This window comes from Schistocerca nitens, chromosome 9 (assembly GCF_023898315.1).
Source record: "Schistocerca nitens isolate TAMUIC-IGC-003100 chromosome 9, iqSchNite1.1, whole genome shotgun sequence".
In the NCBI taxonomy this organism is placed as follows: domain Eukaryota; kingdom Metazoa; phylum Arthropoda; class Insecta; order Orthoptera; family Acrididae; genus Schistocerca; species Schistocerca nitens.
Window position 1 is genome coordinate 217,490,753 of NC_064622.1, and position 23,372 is coordinate 217,514,124.

A 23,372-nucleotide genomic window follows, 5' to 3' on the forward strand; every position below is an offset into this window, starting at 1 on the left:
CCAGGCTGCGAAAACTCTGCATCGCATGGAAAGCTCCAACCATGTTAGTAAGGATTAGAGTAATGTGTGTGCTGTATGAGAGCACAAATAATTCATAAAGTTGCAAAGACTGCAATGCTAGAAAGTGCATGTGAGGTTGTTGATGTACTGATGGAGGTTTTGCATTTGTAAAGCCTTGTTTTCACATTTGATGCAAAAGTGACAGTACAGTTTAGAACATACCCATCATAGTTATTGGCTAGGTTGCAAGTAAGCAGAAGCGCTAAGATAGTCTTCGATGAATACCAGCTCAATTGAGAAATGTGGTACTGTCCTTAGAGAAAAAACTTAGTTAAGAAAAATTCAGATGAGTTGTATGAACTTCAGCATTCCAATCGTCTGTGAATTCAGGTAGTAAAGTCTTCATCCCCGAACGTGGTCAGTGGTTAGTGCTCCTTTTATTTGAAATTAATTGTTGTTAAAAGAATTCTGGTGGATTTGTATCAATTTTTGGTTTCGATAGCAAATTTCTTTAGCCACCTTATATAATTTTACTTATTTTGGGTATTGTTTTTGTCAGGATTCTTGATAACAAAAAGAAAATTAACATGTGAACATTCATGGCACTAAAAGTGTCCTGTATGTACTACGATGATTCTCTTAAAAAGCAAAATGAAATTTAATGTAAGGATCCAAATGTGCATGACAAAAGTTCATTAAACTTTTTTTGGCTCTGTACATTGTATACATTTTTCTGGTTATAACTGCAATAAAGATCTAGATTATTAAAATGAAAAGCATCCACAGTGCAATAAAAACATAAATAGACATAGTAGATAGCCATTCAAAAAACTAGTATACCTGCGAGATAAAATCATAAGTAATAATCCTGAAATACATAATTTTGAATATGTACATAAATTTGTCATTGCTATCAATCTCAATACATGTTTGTACAATGAAAGGAAACCATTTATTGTAGTATCAATACATTAAAATCATAAACATTGACAAAATATAATTTATCAATAAACAAGAGTTTGTGACAAAATACCATTTCAAGTTGTTCACACCATCTAGGGAAAGAGGCAACACAAAGCATGTAGTAAACAATCCAGAAAGCCATTTACATAGTGGACAGGGAAAAAGTCAGCACCAGCTTGATATGCAGCCTCTATTACTTCCAACAACAAACAAGAAAAAGTCCATATACTAGTTCCTAATACAATTACTGTTCAAAAGAGATTGTGACTGCCCCAGTCTTGTGCAAAAAGTTTCCATTCCTCTCAAGATGATGTTTGGGCACATTATCCAGAATTAAAAAATTTTTCCAGAATAGGGCTCGACTCATCTTTTTCATTATTATGGCGATCCCTGAGAGTGCACTCATTGTGGTTCTGAATCTGTGTGCAAAATTTCCTGCCTGTGTGTCCAGCATGATTATAGCTATGGGGTACATGATTTTATTCGTCACATGTAAGTGACATCAGTGCAGTAACTATGGTGGCAGCTTGAACTGAACAACAGATGTTCTTTCGACCAGTCCATTGTGAGTGGGCAGTGTTAAGTAGGGGGCATGCAACTGCAGTGGTCGGTGTTGTTGTTGTTGTCACAAATCATAACTAAGCAACATCTCTAAATAAAGTATTCATTCTCCAGAATAGTTTGAAGAAGAGAAAAGCATTCACGTAGTTTTCCCCACACACCTTGACTCCTGAATGAAAATTATATGTGGACACTAGAGATCAGAAATGAGTTTAGTATACTCACATTAAACTCACCAGCGGGTCCTGTAACATCATCTCCGAACTTGCTGTCTCAGTCTGCTCGCAGACTCAACTCACGAATCTGCACTGTGACCCTTTTAACCAAAAACATGTCACTTTAATCTATTGTTGGGTACAAATGAACTGTCTCAGTGTAGAAAAGAGAGTGAGTTCTCAGGAGTTTGCAGGCATAACTGACAGCTCACTACATTGCTGCTACATGCACAACTGTTAAGCATCACAATTATTACCAATACAGTGACTGATCAGTTAACAGTGATTAATGTTTTTTGTGTGTGTGTTTGTTTGTTTGTTTGACTGCTATAGATTTGTTTTAATATCTAATCTATATTCAGAGAATGTCTGAAAATCACGTTGATATACAGACAGGATCAGCAAGTAATGATGTAAGTGATGACAGTGCAAGAAAACATGACATGGAGATGAGTGGTTATCAGTTCTTAAAATAAATTTACAGCAGTCTTTGAAATAGTTACACAAATGAATGATAAACTACACAACTTGCTATTGGCCTGAAAATGCAAGGTGCCGTGACCAAAAGAATACACAGATAATGTACTTTTTGGTTGCAGGTATGTAAGTGTGATGTAGATTTGTGGCTAGTTTTTATTTGATGGAGGAGACACGTGTTTTCTCATGGTGAAGTTGGAATAAGCAAGGACACAACCACTTTGTTTGCATTGGCTAAAATTTTTCTTCTTCTTATGGGACGCATTTGCAGTTGTATACACTGCACCACTTAATTTTCATCATACACCCTCCACAGCTTCACAAAACATAGCTTTGTTAGAGGCCATGTGATCCCAAAGTCAGTCATTTTCACCCTTCACACTACTTTACATTAGCAAAATTATGCACTCAACTTGTGTGTTATGTTGTGGCTTAACGCTTCTGCACACTTTAGTAAGAGAGAACGTGTCGATGAGTAGGAAGCAACCACAATGCCACTATTCTCAGACTCATCATACTCACAGAACTGCAGTGGGAAGGAAGGAATTTTAGCATAGCACTGGCATAACATTAGTGTATTGATTTTTAATGTATGCAGCCCTCAACATTAACCCACTCTATTTTTGATCTCTATTAGATGCATGCTATGATGTCATTGAAATGCAAAATGCAGACAATTTTGCACTGGGAAAAATAATCACTGGTGATGAGACTTGGTTTTATCACTAAAAACCTACTGTAAAATGACAAAGTACATGAATGCACATGAAGCGTCAACACTTTGACAAAATAACTTACATTGAAGCCAATGTGACATGTGAATTGAACAACACCCCAAAAGAGGAATTTTCTGACAGTTTCACATGGTTGCATGAACATTCTGCCTATTGTACTAGAGTGAGGGGAGACTATGTAGAACACCTGAAGCATTACTTTTTCTTTATTTGTTATTAAAGCAGTCTCGACTTTTTGGCTGCTGAGGTACAAGGTGGGGAAATTTAGTACACGGAACTGCCACTTCTAGTGACAGCAGTAGTTTTAACTTGGATGGGCATTGAGTTTAATTGAACTTGGATGACAGTTGTGGGTACATCATTCAATGTTGCTTCGACATGCTGCCAAAGTTCATCCAGAGTAGCAGCTGGTGAGTGGTGGCATGCCAGTCTCTCACCAACTCATGACCAGGTGTTTTCAATGGGTAAGAAATCTGGAGAACATGCTGACCAGAGTACAGTTAAACACCCTCTGTGTAGCAATAATTCAGGGCACCACAGGCAACAGGCAACATACTGTTTTGCATTATCTTGTTGAAAGAGGTCATGGAGACCTAAAAAAAAAAAGGCAGAGTCACCATCTTCAACAAGTCAGAAATGTAATGGCTGCTGTCCAGATTACCAGCTGTGCAAACCACATGATCTGGTTGTGTACCCAATAACACACCATACATCACAATAGTTGCTGGGTTTATATGACAGTGAGAAATGCAATCTGACAATGTTTGTCCTCCTTGGAACCACCGTTCACAGGTACGCCCATTGTGATGTTGTACGCAGAACCGGAACCCTCCGAAAAGATGACCTGGAGCCACTCCTGTGTTCAGTGTTGTCATTAGGTGTACCGCTGTCAGTGCACTTATCTGCCGCCATGACAATGGTCACTGTGCTGACAGTGTGTAGTGCTCCAGATGCCATCACTGAGCAAGTTTAATTGTCTGTCTTGTTGCAAACAAGCCTGTTTTCTGTCTCAGTGTCTGAGATGTGGCTGTGTAATCCTGCAGGGGCAAGGGACTACATACGTGTCCTCTGACATGCTGTATGTTGTTGAGCATGGCCCTCCATTACGCACGGGTTCTGTGATTGCATGACAATCATGGCTTCCTGACCAGGAGAAACAGGAATATTACTGAATGATAAAAACTACATTCTAATGGGAGACTATCTTCCCGCTGTGGAATTCAGACACATCGTGGTATATGTTTCTGCCTTTATACATGAGGCAGAACAAGATCTTCTCACAAGAACCAACATTCTAATGTGATTTATGAACAAGAAATCTGCTGTGTAAGCGTTCCTTGTGTATACAAAATGTAGGCAGTGTTTATCCTTCCTACTTTGTACTTTTTCACTGAAATGGTAATTTACACATCCAAGCATGTAGTACACTATGTTATGCCAATTTGAAATTTGTTGCATGCTGCCTTCATGGTGTTGCACTTTTAATGCGCAGAACTGTAGGTATGGTGATGATATAATTTTTTGTGGAAGTGTGAAAACCTCAACAAGATTAAATGGTTTGGTGAAAGACTTGACATCATGCACTCGAAAATTAAATGTGCTGTATAGATGGCAAGAGGGAAGTGTATGAACTTCCATTACCTAACCATAAGAAATTCAAAGTGGAAGGTAACATAATCTAAACATACTTATGCGTACTGCTGAAGTGTAACACTATAAAGAACAAGGTGTTAGTAAATCGTATTGTAAAATTAGAATAGAAATAAAACCAGAGAGAAAGGTATGTAGACTACCAGCTAACAAAGAAATAACTCTCTTTGGTGTGAATGTTTTGTAGGTCAAGAGGTCAGAATTAATGTTTGATTCCATGCTAATAGAACAGCTAGAATCTTGTCTGTATATTGCAGAAAAGGAGACAAGTAAGTTAACAGAATCAGTAGTTTAAGAAAATGTCTGCTAAGAATTGCAGAACTATTACTTTTTGCAGACAGGTGAAAATTTTCAAGACTTCTCTCCCATAAGGAGTCCTGTGACTGTAAAATTTCTGGGGGAGAAAACATCTACATCTACATTTATACTCCGCAAGCCACCCAACGGTGTGTGGTGGAGGGCACTTTACGTGCCACTGTCATTACCTCCCTTTCCTGTTCCAGTCGCGTATGGTTCGCAGGAAGAACGACTGTCTGAAAGCCTCCGTGCGCGCTCTAATCTCTCTAATTTTACATTCGTGATCTCCTCGGGAGGTATAAGTAGGGGGAAGTAGTTAATATTTGACTGATATCTGGTTGTTGCAGTTGCTTTCTCAGTAATGGTGCAAACTTTGCAACTAGATTGAAGAAGACCATGTTCAACCATTATAGGAATAATCTTAATAATGCAAAACATTGGTTGAGTTCCAAACAAGAAAATCTTGGAAATTTGCATAATGTGCACAGATGTTGGAAGAACTGATTTTTTTTTTCCATACTGAGTGAAGTAGTCACAATGACTGCTGAATGAACAATGTAACTTTAGTATGAATTGTTAATGTGTTTTTGAAATGGTACCCGCAGGCTGGAACTGGTGTTCTCTCTTCAGGCGTGGCACATTGCCTGCTTTACACTTTACATGGACTGTGTTCTCTCTTCAGGCGTGGCTCATTGCCTGCTGTACACTTTACATGGACTGTTGACTATGTTCTTGGTGTCACCACTTTTGCTAGATGACACTGCTAACTTAACTCTTCATTGTGCTGCTTTGCACATCTGCTAAGAAGAGTCTGAATTGGATTTTGTCTGCTGTTAGTTATAGTTTAACATTGTTGATTGCTTTGCTTTATTTGATTTAGGGAATCTCTATATGGGTATTGGTACTTGTAACCACATACATATGGTGCAGATTTGCACAGTTACAAAAAAAGTTATTTTTTGAAAAAAACTACTCAAATATTTTTTAATGTTCTTCCTGTATCCTTGACTAATGCTGTGCACAAAAATAATTAATAATGGTTGTTTGTAAAATATGCTGAATGATTAACTGGCAGCTTTCATTATAAACTTTTATTTATTGATGTACTTCATTTTGTTGAAAGTAAATGATTTCAGTGTATTGACATTATATTGAATGGGTTCCTTTTGTTGCACTGATAAATAATGGTTGTGTATTTATACTTCTTATTGCTTAGTTTATGATGAATTTATGTACGTATTTAAAGTTGTTTTCTTAGTTTCGTATTTAAACAATGAGGATTGACTTTATGTTCCTGGCTTTGCAGCTTTTTGTATGTTCATCTATTTTATGCATGTTTCTTTGTGGTTAATTTTCCTTGTAATTACTTAGACTGTAATCATTCTTATGAGCAGAAGAATATACGTAAAAAGAAAGACATTTGCTTATGGTTATACATGCATAATTCTATTTCATTATATTTAATTTAATTTTGGTTTTTAAAGAGGTAGGTTATTTTACATGCTGCACTGTCTGGATGTAAAGTGTTTTGGTCACCTCACAGTGCACTTTAAGGATGTTTATTTTGTGACATGAAGTTATAATATAGTGCAATAATGACAGGGCAGTAATAAATTAACTTCCACTACTTGAGAGGGCCCATGTGGAAAAAGTGTGATTGTACGACAATGAAACCTTGTGGAAACATTTGTAAGGACATTTGGTAGAGAAATAATGAATAAACCATTGAAAGAAACACATTTTAATATACATATGAGAGGGTAACTTTTATGAATTGTATACCAAGTTTATGTTCCAAAATGTTCTTCTACCTTTGTGTGGAAAGAGGACCACTCTGTGTTCCTTTAATGTGTTAATACTCACAAAAAGCAGTAGCACTGTAGCTGTTGTTTTGATAAAACAACTTTATAAGTAAAGTCCTGCTTACGTTGTTCAGACCTGTGTTGACTGTCTGCAACTGTAATGCTCACTGATGCTTGTGTTTCAACCCCACATCACTGTACCTGTACCAGTGCCTAATGGCAAGTCATGACTCTTAACACTACTAGCAACGCAAATACTATAAATTTGGTTACCCATACAGTAGTTTTCTGTCTGTTTGGCTCCAGTAGTGAAAGTTTACTTATAACCACCTTGTATCTTTAATATGAAACTCTGTATCTATTGTATTAATTTTAGACCGTATATCCTTTCATGCCTGTGGGCATCATTCTGTGATTAAGTACATATTCCACTTTCTAATTCTCTTTTATGTTATCATAGATTCTGACAGTGGTGGTGTGATGTTCGCTTGCTTTATTTCCTCATTGATTGTCCTCGGTGTCGACATACTGTGTTGCTATACTGGCTGGTTCTTTGCTTTCACTGTTCACATCCACCCAATATACACGTTTAATATGGCCAGTTAACTATCGTTTAACTTTCGATAAGCCTCATTAATAGGTTGCAGGCAAACATCCACATACTGCTACAATAGTTTACTGTTGAGCATCTATGAGCAGCAAAAACCGAACCACACATTTCACAGTCATTCAAATAAATTGAACAGATATTGTCATTGCTTTAACACATGGCCTATTGGTGTAACACTTATTTCACAGTTAAGATGATGTAACCAATATGGGCTCCACGTCTGAAACTCGGCTGTGGACTGACTGTCTCAGGACCAAAAAGGAGGCCCTTATATATCTTCACAATAATAGTCACTGAAACTACCCATTGTTTGATGTTTAATTTACATAAATTACAATTAAAACTTAGCTCAGTCAATTAACTGACTACATCAAAAACTTCCTTCTTTTTAACAGTTTCTTCTAGTACAATAATTAAGTCGAATTATTTGTTTAAATCATAAAATTAACCAGTATTGCTATGCAAACAATACTTTTGACAAAACTGGAAATTATTTTGGAATTAATTATGGGCTGGCTTTGCTTACACGTTTTCGAATAGAGCCAAATAGATCCTTTAAGAATACTATTAGGTGTTCCTCCAAATGTTTACAATTAGTACAGAATTTATATTTGTTTGTAAGTCAAAATAGTCAAAATAAATTAGGAAATTGATGACATACACAAAACTAAGCATAAATTAGATCTGGTGCTATATTGTTTAAAACTGAGGGCCAACCTTTCTCTTTTATGAAAATGCAGATTATACTCACGTATGTTAATGGTAATTAGTCAGACATGAAAAAAATAAATTTTAAGGAGGAAGATGGCAAAACGAGAGGGGAAGTAAAAAATATCCCAGCTTACTTCATCACAGTGGTAGCCAAAAATGTGAAAATGGATAAAGTGTTGAAACAAATTTTTCATGTAAACTGTAGATTGTTGCAAGTGCTAATATGATTTCTGACCTCTGTCAGCAATTTTTATCTTACATTGTGAAAGTATAGTGGGGTGAGTGTGGTGTGTAACATATTTTGCTCACTAAATACACACAATTTACTAACAGGTGTCAGTTTGTTGGGGCGCATGGCATAAATTTGTATGGTTTACTAATAATGTTTCAAGTCATGTGTCTGATTGTAGATTAAATTTAATAGATGTGAAATTATGAAAATTGTAAAAGGCAAGTCAAAGAATATTGGAACACTATTGCCCAACTACACCCACAGTAGTATAACAAGAGGCTTTGGAGGACACTTTAATGATTGCTCCTTGTGAGTGTTAGGGTTCTGTGCAAAATAAGCTGGTGAGTAATAACCAGAATATATGTTGGAGTTTCTGAAGACTGATTAGAGCGTTGTTGTCCAATGATATTTCTGCATGTGGAGTTAGGGAGATGCATTGCTATTACTTTCCATTTCAAATATAGCAACACATCTGTTGTGAATCATTGTAGTGATAGTGAAACTTCAGAGTTTGTGAATACATTAATTGTTAATCTATCTTGTGTTGTAATTTTATATTTAGTATTAACAGAGCAATATTATTTTCTAGTTTTGACTCACCTAATAATAGTTCAATACTTGTAAATTAAAGTTATTAATTCCAGAGTGATCCATATGTTAAAATATTTGTAACTGGTAGTCAACTGCTGATATCATTCACATGCAAAAAAGTTTAATGTTATAGTTTACTTTGTACTTTGTTTGGATTTATTTTTTACTTCCATTTTTCTTTTTCATCCAGACAATAATTTATGGTTTATTTGCTTTAGTGGCATGTTCATTTTGTTTCTCAGGCATAAGTAAGAGTTGCATTGCAGAGGAATTCATGTTCAAAATACATATCCTTCAAAGGTAACGGAAAGAAATCGTACAAAGAAGACAACCCTTGCTCTGCTAGAGTGGAGATGAACAGATTTCATAGTCTTCTCCATAATGGATTCATGTAGAAATTGTTTAAGCTAAAGAATTATTAGACTTCCTGATGCTGTATCTATGGATCAAATAGAAATTTGTTCATTACTCTCTTCTTATTTCTGGTGTACCTTTATGATATTTACCACTTACTACTTCTGTTGAAACTAATTCTGGGTAACCATATTTATGGCTTCTATTTTGACAGACGTGGCAGTCTGCCTGTATCAACAGAGTCATCTCGAAGACAAACTAGTTTTCGTCGAACATCAACAATATCACATTTGTAGTAAGTTTGGCTGCATTTGACACTTACGATGTTTGCTTTGTCTTTAACCTGAGTGCACATTCTGAGTAAAGTGTGTTCCTTTTCTCATGTCTGTGTCGCAGCGTGCTGTAGCATCTTAAAATTAACTCGTAAATTTTGAGGGATAGGTGTAATGTAACAGTGCCAATTCATCATGTTGGGTGTGTTTTGTACAGTAGTACTGCAGGGTTTCTCCACATTTGAAAAGTCATACTTGTTCCACGCATTTACGTGTTCATAGTGTGAATGTCCTTACATTTGTTCTGTTTATATGTGGCATGATATGAAGTCTTCTTTCTGTCCTATCTGTAACAAACATTGTTTAGTTTGCATCTGGTGTGTTTCTGGCAGAGGCAGTTAGTCTTCTGATTCATTTAATAAATTATTTCCAATTATAGTAGAATTATTTCTCACTGGGTGGTTGTTATCTCTTAATTCATGCTTTACAAAAATTGCTAAAATTAGAGGCTGTGCCAACCAACCCTCATTGGTGCTATTGACTTTCGCTGTCATTTCTCGAAGACTGCATTACTTTCTAACAAACTTTATAACTTCCATGCTGCTATTACATGGTTAATATCTATAACAGCATTTTTTTTACTGTGTAAGGTGATGGAATTTGCATTAGTTTGTCAATGTATTTTACCTGACTTTACTAACCATTCTGGAATGCTTACTGTTGGTGGTGGTTTCTTTCTTCAGTCGCATGTTCTTGCACGTGAAGAACTAAAAATCTCTACGTTTATACACTCTATATTATAAGACTCTGTTTTGTGCTGCAGTTTAGCACTGTCTTGGCACTCGGAGTCTGATTTGCACAAGCACCTGTCGACATGCACCTGGAAGTCTTTCTGTCTGTCATGGACTTAAAGACTCTTTTGACTGTTGGTTTTCTTCAGTTTGACACAGTGGAAGATTTTGTTACCTGTTGTTCATCTGTTTTTCAAAGTAAGTTACCAATTATGTTTAATGATTTATAAGTACAATGAACATCAGAACTACTTATGATTTTAAATATTTTAGATTGCAGTTTTTTTATATTTGGTTTTGCTTCTTTGTTTTCATTTTGGTGTTATAAAACAAGTTACTGAGGCACTCTAATATCATCATTTTTTATTCATAGAATTATTTGTGGTGTTTATAATTAATTAAATTGGAGTTTAAAGATGTAAAGGAACCACTTTCAATCTTGCAGCATTATATGTAATGTCAGGCATAACATCAGGTGCTTTTACAAAAACTTCAAAATATTTAAACAAGACAGTAGCTTAACATCTTGAGTTGGGACTGTTGTGAGAAGATAAGTAGCTGCCTTGTTGAAAAGTGTGCAATTTCGATGACATTGTTTGATGTTGTGTCTGATGTTATACCCTCTGGACATAAATGGTTTTTATGGTAACATTATGCTATAAATTACTGGTCCTTACAGGAGGCTTTCCTTGGTGTGAAAGTATAAGCAATGTAAAATGGCTTGGATATAAGGGAAAGTGTCTACATGAAAAGACAAAGGCATTTTTTTTAGAAAATGTATCTCCCTCAATGTGTCATGTTAACTTTTCCAATAAAAAGAAAAATCTCATTAGCTTCATCAGTGCCCAAATTTACAGGGCAGACGGAGTGCAGGTAGGGGAGGGCATGTTGTTGCCACAAGAATGGCTGTTGATATACTCAGGAAAATAATCTGGATGTAGGTGGCACTGAATGCAATGTGAAACTATGTAAATTTAGAGAGAGAGAGAGAGAGAGAGAGAGAGAGAGAGAGAAATGAAATTTTATATGATAAAAAGATAAAATGAGGGTGTTGGGTCTGTTATCCATGTATGAATTTAATAAAGAAGTTTTAACTCTGCAATGGAGGATGTGCTGTTTTGAGATTGCTTAGCAGGTTGAAATTATTTTTGAGACATGTACCTCAACCCAGAAACTTGCCATTTACAAGCATTCTCTTACCAGTGCAGGAATCATGCACAACCTAAGACCTGCCCTCACAGTTACAGTTCTGCCAGTATCTTTGCTACTTGCTACTACATGCTAATTACCACATTATCTTGTAGGATGTTGTAATAGGGGTTTTGCAGGAAGCTCTGGGTTTGTATCTCTCAACCAAAAAGTGCTTACATTATTATTCCTGTAATTGAAAACATAATAGATGCTTCTGTAGGTTCACTATCTCAGGGTGAGAATGTTAGGAAGAAACTAATATATCAACATATTATTAAAATACAATGAAAATGCAATTTTATTGGGTGTATGATAGTACAATAAAAATGGATTCTGACAAAGGCTGAACACAAAAGTATATTTGTGACATAGAATATTGAATAGACAAAAGCTGGAAGGTTTCAGGCCCACAAGTGGTCACTCATAGGTGACTGCCCAATCATTTCATTTGAGAAAGTGCATCAGTGGATACTTGGTTTAGCTGTTTCATTGAATTAGTGAATGCTCACATAGGACAATCACTTGTATAGTTGAATAGTTAAGGGGTTATCCCTCTGTGGCCACATGAAAAACAGATGATTTATTTTTTAGTAAAATAAAAAATAATACTAAATATGATGATGTAGTTTTATTCCTTACACTTTTGTCTTTAACAAATCATTTCTGTATCCACACCGGACACTCCCGGTAACTGCTGCACCAGGTGAAAGGACCCCTTGCAGCAGAACATTGGTAATTGGCAGAAATTCCCAAAGCCCTCGTATTGGACCTCTAACAAACTAATTTTGTACAAGCCTTTTCCAATATATTTTCTGTCATACATACACAGCACAATTGAAAAATATTAAGTTAAAACAAAGGGGTGACTTGTTGAAAGAAACACCCCCCCCCCCCCCCCGCCCCCAAAACATTGATCCAAAAGCATCCACTGAAAATAGACTTCTGAAGATATTGCAAAATTTCTACATTCACAGATAGAGAATTGAATTTCGAATGCTGGCATGAAACTTATATATGTCGTTCTCAAGTTGTGTTTCCTGCCAATTTCAAAAATATGGTTTCGAGAAAATGTGTTTTAAGTTTTGGGTCACATATTTTCTATTTAAGTTACACACATCTGAAATCAGCAGTCTCTGGACCATACAACAATCCCAGATTCAGAAGGAGGTCCTCTTCCCTCTTGTTTGTGGCCATGGTGTCCTGCGGGCCTTTTTGGCAGCTTCTGTCACCCGCAGTTTCTGTTATCTGCACTCTCTTTGCTTGATGTGCTTTTCATCTGCATTTGTGCAGAAGTTGTAACAGGTTGATCCTAATCAAGTTTGAGCATATTCATAATTTCCATAATGCCTGTTAGGCTGTCGCTGAAATTACGTGCTGCCTCACTGGCTGCAATGTTAACTATTTTTTTCCCACTGTGAACGGTTTTTGAACACACTTTTTAACAAATCACCTTGTACCTTAATGATGGAGTTTCTGATGAACTTGTAATGAAGAGTACAATAAAGCAGAATCCCAGAGAACATTTTAAATTATAAAGAAAAAAAAAAGATTTTCTGAAATTTTCAAAGAGGACTACACCCTTCAGTAAAGACACTTTTTGAGGTATTTACTAGGCTCAAAGAATTGGACAGTTACATTTGAGAAGCTGACAGAGAAGCTGATGCCATCCATCTTTTTTGTGTTAGATTTTCTACCTTGTAGATACATTTGTATGTACAACCTTTGTCAAAACTGATTAACATAAAATAGTAATAAGACACTGAAATTTACGAGCAATGGGAATAGCATTTATTAGAAGGATGTGGTCTTATAGGAAGGAGTGGAAGAATGAATGCTAAAATTATAGACAAATATCCTTAATGTCAGTATGCTGCAGTATTCTTCAGCATATTCAAAACTTGAATATAGTGAGTTTCGTAGAGAGAGAAAAACTTCTATCCATAAAATAGTATGGATTTAGTAAGCATTGCTTGTGTACAACAAAACTTGCCCTAGGTGTGATGAGTGGCAAATGCTGTAATGAGAATAAGTACAAGTTAATGTTGTCATGTAAGAGAAACATTTGTGTAATCGTTTGAATACAGTGGTAGTCACATAAATATCTAAGCATAACACTGCAAATGATATGAAATGGAATGAACACATCTTGTTAGTTGTAGAGTAGGTGAACGGCTGACTACAGTTCATCAGTAGAGTTCCATGGAAATGTTGTGCATGTACAAGGAGACCTCATACAGAACACTTTTGCAACTAATTCTTGAGTAATGCTTGAATATGAGGGAGCCCCATCAAATTAGATTAAAGGGAGATTTTGAAGGAATTCAGAGGTGTGCGGCTATGAGGGTTACTGGTATTATGTGAGTTTATGGAGATGCTTCGTGAACTCAGAGGGGAATCCTGGGAGTGAAGATGGTGTTCTATTCATGAAACACTATTTACAGAACCAGCATATGTGACTGACTGCAGAATAATTGTATTGGTGACAATGCATATTTCACATACAGACCACAAAGACTTTGTCTTTGGTATTTATCATTTCCATTAATTAGTCAGTGGAGTCATCAGTGTTATATATTTCCTAAATCTTACCACTTTTCATTCATAAAATACTTGAATTATTGTTATGCCAGTTGGGCTACCTTTTAACTTAATCACTTTTAGTTTAAAGGAGACCACTCATCATAAAGCAGAAGTGTTGAGTTGCTGATATGCACACACAAAAGGAAGAAAAAGCATGCTACCTTTCACAGTAGAATAAACACACACATACAGGGTGTCCAGAAAAGGACTCCCTGATTTCAAAATTAAATATCTCGAAAACAAAGATCGGTAGAGGAATGCAATAAACGGTATGTTTATTGTGAAAGCCGTAAGAAGTTTATACAGCAGTTTGAAATAATAGTTACAAAAGCTGCTAACAGATGGCGCTGTAATTGCCATACGTAATGCCTAGTATAAATAGTGATCCGAAGCCCAGAGCGACCAGTTCCACTATTGAAACGTGAAAGGAGGTTAGCGTACCGAAGTAGATGCTAGAGTACCACAGGTTAGGAGAGAGTCCTACGGCAACAAGGTGAAGTTTTCAAGCATGATTTAATGTGCCAAAAGAACCTGATGCGAAAACTATTTGTATGCTCTTCGCAAAATTTCAACGAACAGGCAGCGTAACTGATGATCTAGTGGGGCATGTTGGCCGCAAGCAAACCGCAGTTACGCCTGAAAATATCGCCACAGTTTCTGGAATTATTCAGCGAAATCCAATGTCATCCATCCGTAGAATTGCATCTGAGACTGGTTTGAAGCATTCCAGCACGCAGAAAATTCTGAGAAAGAGCCTACACATGTTTCCATTCAAAATTCAAACGCACCAGGCCATACCCGTACGAGCTGTGCAACAAAGGGTTGCCTTTGCTAATCAGATGCTCACAATGATTGATAGTGAAGGATTTGATGTTGGCTGCATCTGGTTTACAGATGAAGCACACTTCCACCTGAATGGATACGTGAATAAGCAGAACTGGCGATTTTGGGGTTCCGAAAAGCCATATTGGTGTGAAGCGAAACCCCTGTATTCTTCTAAAGTTACTGTGTGGGCTGCAGTATGTAGCAGAGGCATTATTGGCCCTTTTTTCATCCGAGAAACTGTCACTGGTGCACGTTACGTTGCAATTTTGTAACAATTTGTCGCCACACAGCAAGCGTTAGAGGATCGACCAGGTACTGAATGGTTTATGCAAGATGGAGCCCGACCACATCGGACCGAACAAGTGTTTCAATTTCTTGAGGAATACTTCGGGAGTCGAGTCATTGCTTTGGAATATCCCAAATTTACTGGTGCAGGCATGGATTGGCCTCCATATTCGCAGGATTTGATTCCCTGTGACTTTTTTTGTGGGGCACAGTGAAAGACAAGGTCTACCCGACGCATTCCGCCGCGCTGGACGAGCTTGAATCGGCGATCTCTGTGGCATGTGAATCCATTTCAGTTGAGACACTACGAAATGTGATGGCGAATTTCATTCTTCGTTTGCGCCACCTCTGTAGCACCAATGGTGAACATTTTGAAAACATTGTGATGCGATTGTTTGCAAAGATTGTTTTCATACGATTATTTCACTGATGTATGCTGATATGAGCTGTACAGCGTACAGCGCCATCTGTTAGCAGCTTTTGTAACTATTATTTCAAGCTGCTGTATAAACTTCTTACAGCTTTCACAATAAACATACCATTTACTGCATTCCTCTATCGATCTTTGTTTTCGAGATATTTAATTTTGAAATCGGGGAGTCCTTTTCTGGACACGCAGTATACACACACACACACACACACACACACACACACACACACACACACACACACACACACACACACACATGCTCAGCTGGAAATGCGAGAGGGCGTTGGCAGGTAATGGGCTGACACAAGTGTAGTGGCCAGTGGAAAGCAGCACATGCTGAAGTCGATGTGGGGACATGAACTGGGAGGAGGTAGCATGATGGAGTAAGGGAAAACAGTGTCGGGTGGAGGGTTCGGGGCAGAGGATTACCAAAGACAGAGGCCAGGATTATTATGGCAGCAGACAATGTGTTGTAGGGATAACCCCCATCTGCATGATGGCTCAAGTTGTGAAGCAGCTATTGAAAATGAGCATTTTGTGCTCAGCTTCATGTTATGCCACTGGCTGGTCATCTTTGTGGTGGTGGCTATCCATCCCAGTGGACCACTGGTTGGTGGTAATACCAAAATAAAATGCTGTGTAGTGTTTGAAGCATAGTTGGGTGCTTTTAGTATGCCATCAGAGGCCAAGCCACCTTGGAAAGCAGCTACGTTGTGTCTGTGTGTATGTCTTTGTGTAACTCTATCTTGTCAAAGGATAATGCTGAAAGACAGCAAGTTGTCTTACTTTTGTGTGTGCCTGTCAACAACTCAACACTTGTACCTTTTGGTGAGTGGTCTGCCTTAATCCAAAAGTATTTACATTCTACCAGAGCTTTCATACAATATTTGTCACTTAATCATTTATATCCTATCACTCAAATGTTAGGTATTCATTGCATTATGCACCAATTTCTTTGTTAATGCAATAGCTACACCATTCTTCTGTGACTGTTGGTTTTTACTATAAACTATTCTCAAATCTCCTGGTTTAAACTCACCATTCCCAGCCCATCTTGTCTCACATAGTCCTAAAACATGTAATTGACACTTTGTCATAATCTTTCTGACTTCCTCCAGTTTTCCAAGATTTAACAGTGTTCTCACACTACATGTGCCAACCATAAATTTATCTTTTTCTGGTCCTCCTGCTCTTTCACCAAGAGGGTTTTATGGAATGACAACATGAGTAGCCTTGTCATTCATCCTGCCAGACCTAGGGATCCAGAAGTCATGATGAATAGGAATAAATGCAGTATTAAATTCTTCCATTGTTGCTACACGTGGGATATCTGAATGGATCTTTAATGTAGTAGTTTCCTGCTGCTTTCTACATCACAATGCCCTTAGCTTTGGTGACTCATCTGGCTTCAGGATTAGTTTCCCATCCCAAAGGCAATGGGGTGCTCCATCTCTATGCACTCATTTGCCTTCCAACGAGACTGTTAGCAGTTGCTAGAGGTTTACTTCTTGTTGTGAGAGACGTTCAGTCCCCACCTTTGTTAGCCACCTGAAGCAATGTCTGCTCACCACCACTAGGTGGTGCAGGTTGTGTTTTTCCCTACATTGGGGAGGGGACTGTAAGGCATTCCTATACCTTGCCAGTACTTTTGGGGATGGTTAACATACGGAAGACTAAACTGAAAAACTGAAAATTCATTCAGTTGTTCCAGCAAAGTGAAAGCATTTTACAAACAATTCTGAGTTTACAGTAGTTAATGGCATCAAAATTAAGAGTATTTATGGACATAGTGAACTTTTTCAGAAGAATAAAGAGGAAATCTCAAGGAAACTAGGTCAAAAGTAAAGACATATGAGAAATGGACCAGATTTTCTTTGAGGAAAGTGCTATTGTTAAAAGTGAAAAACTAAGTATGTTAATTGTGTCTTAGTGAAGGAGACTGAAAGGTACTCAGTTTAGTAGTGTAGGCCATTACCTTTATATTGAAAGGTAACAAAGCAACTAAATGAAAAATTAACAGTAAAAATGTGAACACAAGAGCAAAAACTATGAGATGTTCACTAATGATATTGTTATTCATCAAGCAACTACAAAAGCCTCATTATTATACATTCTGTAATGAAGAGTCCTCGGTGGAATGCAAATAAGGGAAGGAGTAAAGGTAGCTACTCGCTCGCCATATAGTTGAGGTGTTGTGTAATGGGTAGAGACACAGACAAGGTTGAAATTGTTGCTAAGCTTTCGGACAATGTCCTCCTTCAGCGTAACTAACACACTCTCTCTCTCTCTCTCTCTCTCTCTCTCTCTCTCTCTCTCTCTCTCTCTCACACACACACACACACACACACACACACACACAAACACACACACAGTGTTTGACATGAGAGGTGTGTAACTGTGTAGGAGTATGGGGTGGGAGTGTTTTAATTAACTGTAAAGGACATTGACCATTGTCTGAAAGCTCAGCAAACATTTTCAATCTCATTTGTGTTCAGCAACCATTTGATGCATTAACTGCTTTTATATCATTTATACTTACCATTATTTGATTATTTATTAATATATCTGTATTTTGCAATGAGATCATAGAGTATACATTGTGTCTTTACTTTCTGCAGCATGTATTGGGAGTATGCTATGAATGTACCAATAGAAGAGGTCGTCTATGTTCATTGCCATCAGCAAGGTAAGATATAATAAAAACTGCAAAATTTTTCTTATTTTCTTGGAGCAAATGGCGTAATATATATGTGTATTTCATAAATGCAATGTTTGGGTAGCTGTGGATGATACAGTACTCATAAAAACTCTTATCACAAAAAAATATAGACTCATACCATGTTCTAATATCATCAGTACTTAAAGTGCTGAATTTTCCTTGTCAGTTGATTTAGTGTGAGATTCAATTAAGTAAATACTACAATAATACAATCATGGAAAATCTTGGATTAAGCACAAATATTGATATGAAACAATGTATAAAGCAACTGTTAACCAATGAACCAGTGACTGAAAAACTAGGTGTAGAACATTGTATGTCAGCTTCTGAAGTACTGTTTTTAAACATAGCCAGCCTGCCCCTCCTCCCTCTACCCACCCTGTCATTCTGACCATTTGTTCCCATCAGTCTGCCAGCCAATAAATCTTCCCCCTCTCTCTTTCTCTCCCCTCTTCTCCCTCTCTCCCCTTCCTCTCCCCCTTCAGAAGCATGCCTGTAGGTAGAAGTGCACAGTGTGCAACTTTGCCATTTTAGATGGGGTTGAGAGAGTGAATTAAGTAAGCTCTGTTTGCCACAAAGATTGCGAAGGTGAGAGGAGCAAGGTCATCCTCCCTCTTGCAGTAGAGGAACCATAGATGTGCTTTCTTGCAAACATCTACTAAGTAGAATTGCTACAAAAATGGTTCAAATGGCTCTGAGCACTATGGGACTTAAAATCTGAGGTCATCAGTCCCCTAGAACTTAGAACTACTTAAACCTAACTAACCTAAGGACATCACACACATCCATGCCCGAGGCAGGATTCAAACCTGCAACCGTAGCGGTCACGCAGTTCCAAGCTGAAGCGCCTAGAACCGCTCGGCCACACTGGCCGGCAGAATTGCTACACAGAGTAAAGCAATGCTTAAATGTTTCATGTAATGATAGTTGAAATTGACATTGCCTTATATAATATGTTTGTTAACAATACTTATTACTATAAATCATGCGTAAAAAAATTGCCAGAATTCGCCCGAGGCTATCATAATCCTTCTGGATCCACCATTGGTTGCCTGATAAGGTTTACAGCAACTCAACACAAAACACACCCAACCAGAAACCTAATTAAGAACTAGGGAGTCAAGACGTACATGTAAACAGCATGTGCACACATTTGTGTGTGTGTTTCAGATGAAGTATGTAACAATATTTTTCCCCCTGCTGCTCAGTTCCTCCTCTGCACTGAATGGTTGTCTTCCCTTATACCAAAAATGTATTATTGGTGTAGAAAATTCAACTGTGGCATGCAAGGGATTGTGCAGGGAACTGCCTAAACACCCATTGGATGCAATGTTGGGAGGGATGGCCTCAGCTAGCTACAAATGTGTTACAAATTATTTTTGATGTTTGGTTAAGACTTGTATATCTTTGAGGATTCTTAAAAGTTCCCTTTGCTGAGCGTATACCCACCTTATGAGTACTGTAATGCATAGTCCAGCCAGCCAGGCAGTGCATCGTTCAATAAGATCTTTGACTTTGTTCGTGTTTTTGGTCCTAAAATGAAATAAACCAAGTGGTATATGGGTCCTAATTTGCTTTGATGCTCAAGACCTACTTGTTTTATGCTTTTCCATTTTTCTTTAATTTTATACTGAATGCTTTTTATAGGTGGCCAGTAAAAGTTCTTTGCAATATTGGGGGATGATTGGTTTTTCCTGCTCTAGGAAAACTTCGTAAAACTGCCTTGGAGCTATAAATAAAGAATCCAGTATTTTAGAAGAAAATGCTAGGTTTTTTTAATGTTTTCACGAAGCAAATTCTTCTAACATTTCTTAAAAGAAACATTGATGCAATACTAGGGCTACTAATGCACTTAAGCTGAAAAAATGCATCTTGATTTTTTTCTGTAATTTTAGTATCTGCACTATGTTTGTCGAGTTACTCCAAAAGACAATACCATACCTAATAATGGATTCAAAGTAGCTTGTATATGCTACTATTCATGTGTCCATGTCAGTTGCAGTTGATAATATTTGCACTGCAAATGCACAGCTGCTCAGTTTGTTTGCCAGGTATAGCTGAAACCAAGTTTCTAAGGTTCTGAGGGTACTGATCACAGATTTGGGAATTTTTTCCAAATCCTATTCTTCAACTAAGACAGAAGTATCATCTGTGAACAGCATTGATGGGGAGCTGATACTTAATGGTAAGTCATTAATAACAAAGGGAAATAGGACTGGGCCTTATATGGAGCCTTGTGGAACACCCTGAGACATTTTTTTCCAGCCAGATAAATAATATGCACCATTTGAAGAAATGCTAACCTTTTGCTTTCTATTGGCTAAGTAGGTTTTAAGCCACTGTAGGGCACTGCCAGTAATGCCATACTTTTCAAGTTTGTAAACAAGCAATGCATGGTTTACAGAATCAAATGCTTTTGTGAGGTCGCATAAAATTCCTGCCACCTTATCTCTCTTGTCTAATGATGTATTTATTTTCTCAATGAAACTATTTACTGCATCTATGGTGTTTTTCCCCTGCTGAAAACCAAATTGATTGTTTAGAGTAACAGAATATTTTGCAACGAAGTTTTGGATTTGTGAAACAATAAGTTTTTCAAATATTTTAGATAGAACTGGGAGAATTGAGATAGAACAATAATTTCCCATGATCTCTCTTGATCCGTTCTTGAAGAATGGTTTAACTTCAGCATATTTCAGTACCACTGGGAAACAGCCCTCTTCAAAACATTGATTTATTATTGAGCTGGTGGGTTTGCAATTCTATTATGTACCACTTTAATAACCTTGGTGAGTATTCCATCCCAAGCTGCAGATTTTTTTGTTTCTTAATTTTAGAATAGCATTTTCTACATCCTCCACAGAAACTTTTAAGAATTTCGCAAAGTTTTCAGAGTTTTCACCTAGTCCAAAGGGATTTACTTTGTTGTGATAATCTGTTACATCTACATCAGACTTTGTTAGACTTATAAAGAATTTATCATAGTACTCTGGTATTTGAGCTGGATTTACAATAATATTTCCCTCTGTGTCAATTTTTGAAATTTTTTGGTTACGGGCTTTAACACCTAATTCAGATTTAATGACTGATCACACAGCCTTTGTCTAATTTTTATGATTTAAAATTAGCCTGTTACTTACCAGTTGTTTTGCTGCCCTGACAAATCTTTTAAATATGGTTTTATAGAGTCTAACATATTTAATGAAATTAATATCTTTATTATATTTTAGTTGTCTGTGCAGTTGCTTTTTCATTACACTGGAATATGAAATAAAAGTCAAAGCCAAGTAAACCTGTTTGCTTTAAAGGTATAGGAGCATTTAACATCTCCTGTTAGCTTAGTTTTTTGCAGTTCTACTTTACTTGGTTGTGTAAGCGAGAACTTCAAGTACATATTTGTCTAATTCAACTAAATCTGGCAAATGCATTATAAGTAGTGCATTACAAAATGAAAACTTGTAATCCAGTCAGTTTTTCTGAAACTGCCAATGTTTTATTTCCACAAAACATTGGGATTGTCTTTCCATACCATATCTACATTTTAGGATAGAATGAAACTGGTCTTTTGTTGGAACTGTACAAAAAGTTACAAATAAGAATTTCTTAAATAATAAGACCAGTATTGCTGTACTGAGTCTCCCTTAATTAGAAGTGTTTTGATATATTCAATCAGACCCCCTAGAACATAGGTTGCCAAGAGCAATCTTTGGGCATGAATTAGGATAAAACATCAAAATTTTGTACAAAATCTATATCTTAACTTCAAAAGCAAAACAGGAAAGTTACGTCATTCATTTCTCCCAAATTGTGACTGTAATCTAAAGGCTGTCAATTAAACTGAATGCTTAGGATTTAAAATTGTGAACAACAATTGAAACTGAAACAAAGACATAGATAATGTTGTGGGGAAGGCAAATGGAAGATTGTGCTTTATTTGCAGAACACTTTAAGGGGTTGCAACTAAAGAGACTGCATGTCTATCCTCTTCTGGAATATTGCTGTGTGGTATGGGCTCCATGCCAGACACGATTGATGGAGGACATCAAAAAAGTTCAGAGAATTCTGAAACAGAGGATGGAGAGTCATGGATATGACACTCAAGTTTGTGTGCAAACATTAAAACAAAGGCTTTTTGTTTCAGTGAGTTCTTCTCATGAAATTTCAATCACAAACACTCTCTTCTGAATGCAGAAATATTTTGTTGATGCCTACATGCATAGGGAATAATGATCATCATAATAAAATAAGTGAAATCACAGCTCGCACAGAAGATTGAAGTGTCATTTTTTCTGCTTGCTGTTAAAGAGTGGAGTGCTAGAGAAATAGTCTGAAAGTGGTTCTGTGAACCCTCTGCTAAGCACTTAAGTGTTCACTTGCAGATTAGTCATTAGATGTAGATGTAAATGATGATAGCTGTCTGTTGATTGGTTTTATATTTTGTGTCAGATGTTAACTTCAAAATAAAATGTGGAAGACACAAGCTAAACATAACAAAACTACTGTAGAAGAATAAATGTAACTCCATCCTATGTCTGGAGTGTGGGAATACGGCTGGTCAATTTCCAGTAATACAATACCAATTGTCGTTATTTAGATTTTATTTTTAGGCTGTCAGTTTCGACAATACTTTATGTCATCTTCAGGCCTGCTCAAATCGAGTAACTTTCGTGTTACAAAATATAGCAGCACTTTTAACTGGACTCGTGAAGATTATTATGGGCATGCGTGCTCCTTGGACAACTGTCAGCAACTCACTGCTGACAGCTGTCCAAGGACCATTAAAGAACATACTATTTTGACTATTGAGGAAGTGGGGGGGAAAAAAAAATAAAAAAAAAAAAAATATTCAGCACAACCTTGCAGAGTTTGCGCAGTGCACTGTAAAAGAACTAAAACGAGATACTACTGCCAGTTTTGTGAGGTACTGTTAGCAAAGGCATGTGTTTCTAGAGGTATCACACCCTTATGAATATTAGAACATCATATGAACATGTCTGCCAAGTTTCATCAGCATCAGACACCGGTAAGAGCAGCACATCATACAAGAATTGCTGGGAACTGCAACAATACCTGTGGCTTTTT

At 37.0% G+C, this 23,372-nt stretch overlaps 1 protein-coding gene across 1 annotated transcript in view; it reads left to right on the forward strand.

The window, feature by feature from the left end:
* LOC126203851 (small G protein signaling modulator 1-like) overlaps positions 1-23,372 on the forward strand; it is a 353,457-nt gene that overhangs the window by 115,315 nt on the left and 214,770 nt on the right. The window contains exon 10 of the mRNA XM_049938226.1: positions 18,190-18,257. Within this exon, the coding sequence (XP_049794183.1) occupies positions 18,190-18,257 (68 nt within the window). The remainder of the gene's footprint in view (positions 1-18,189; positions 18,258-23,372) is intronic.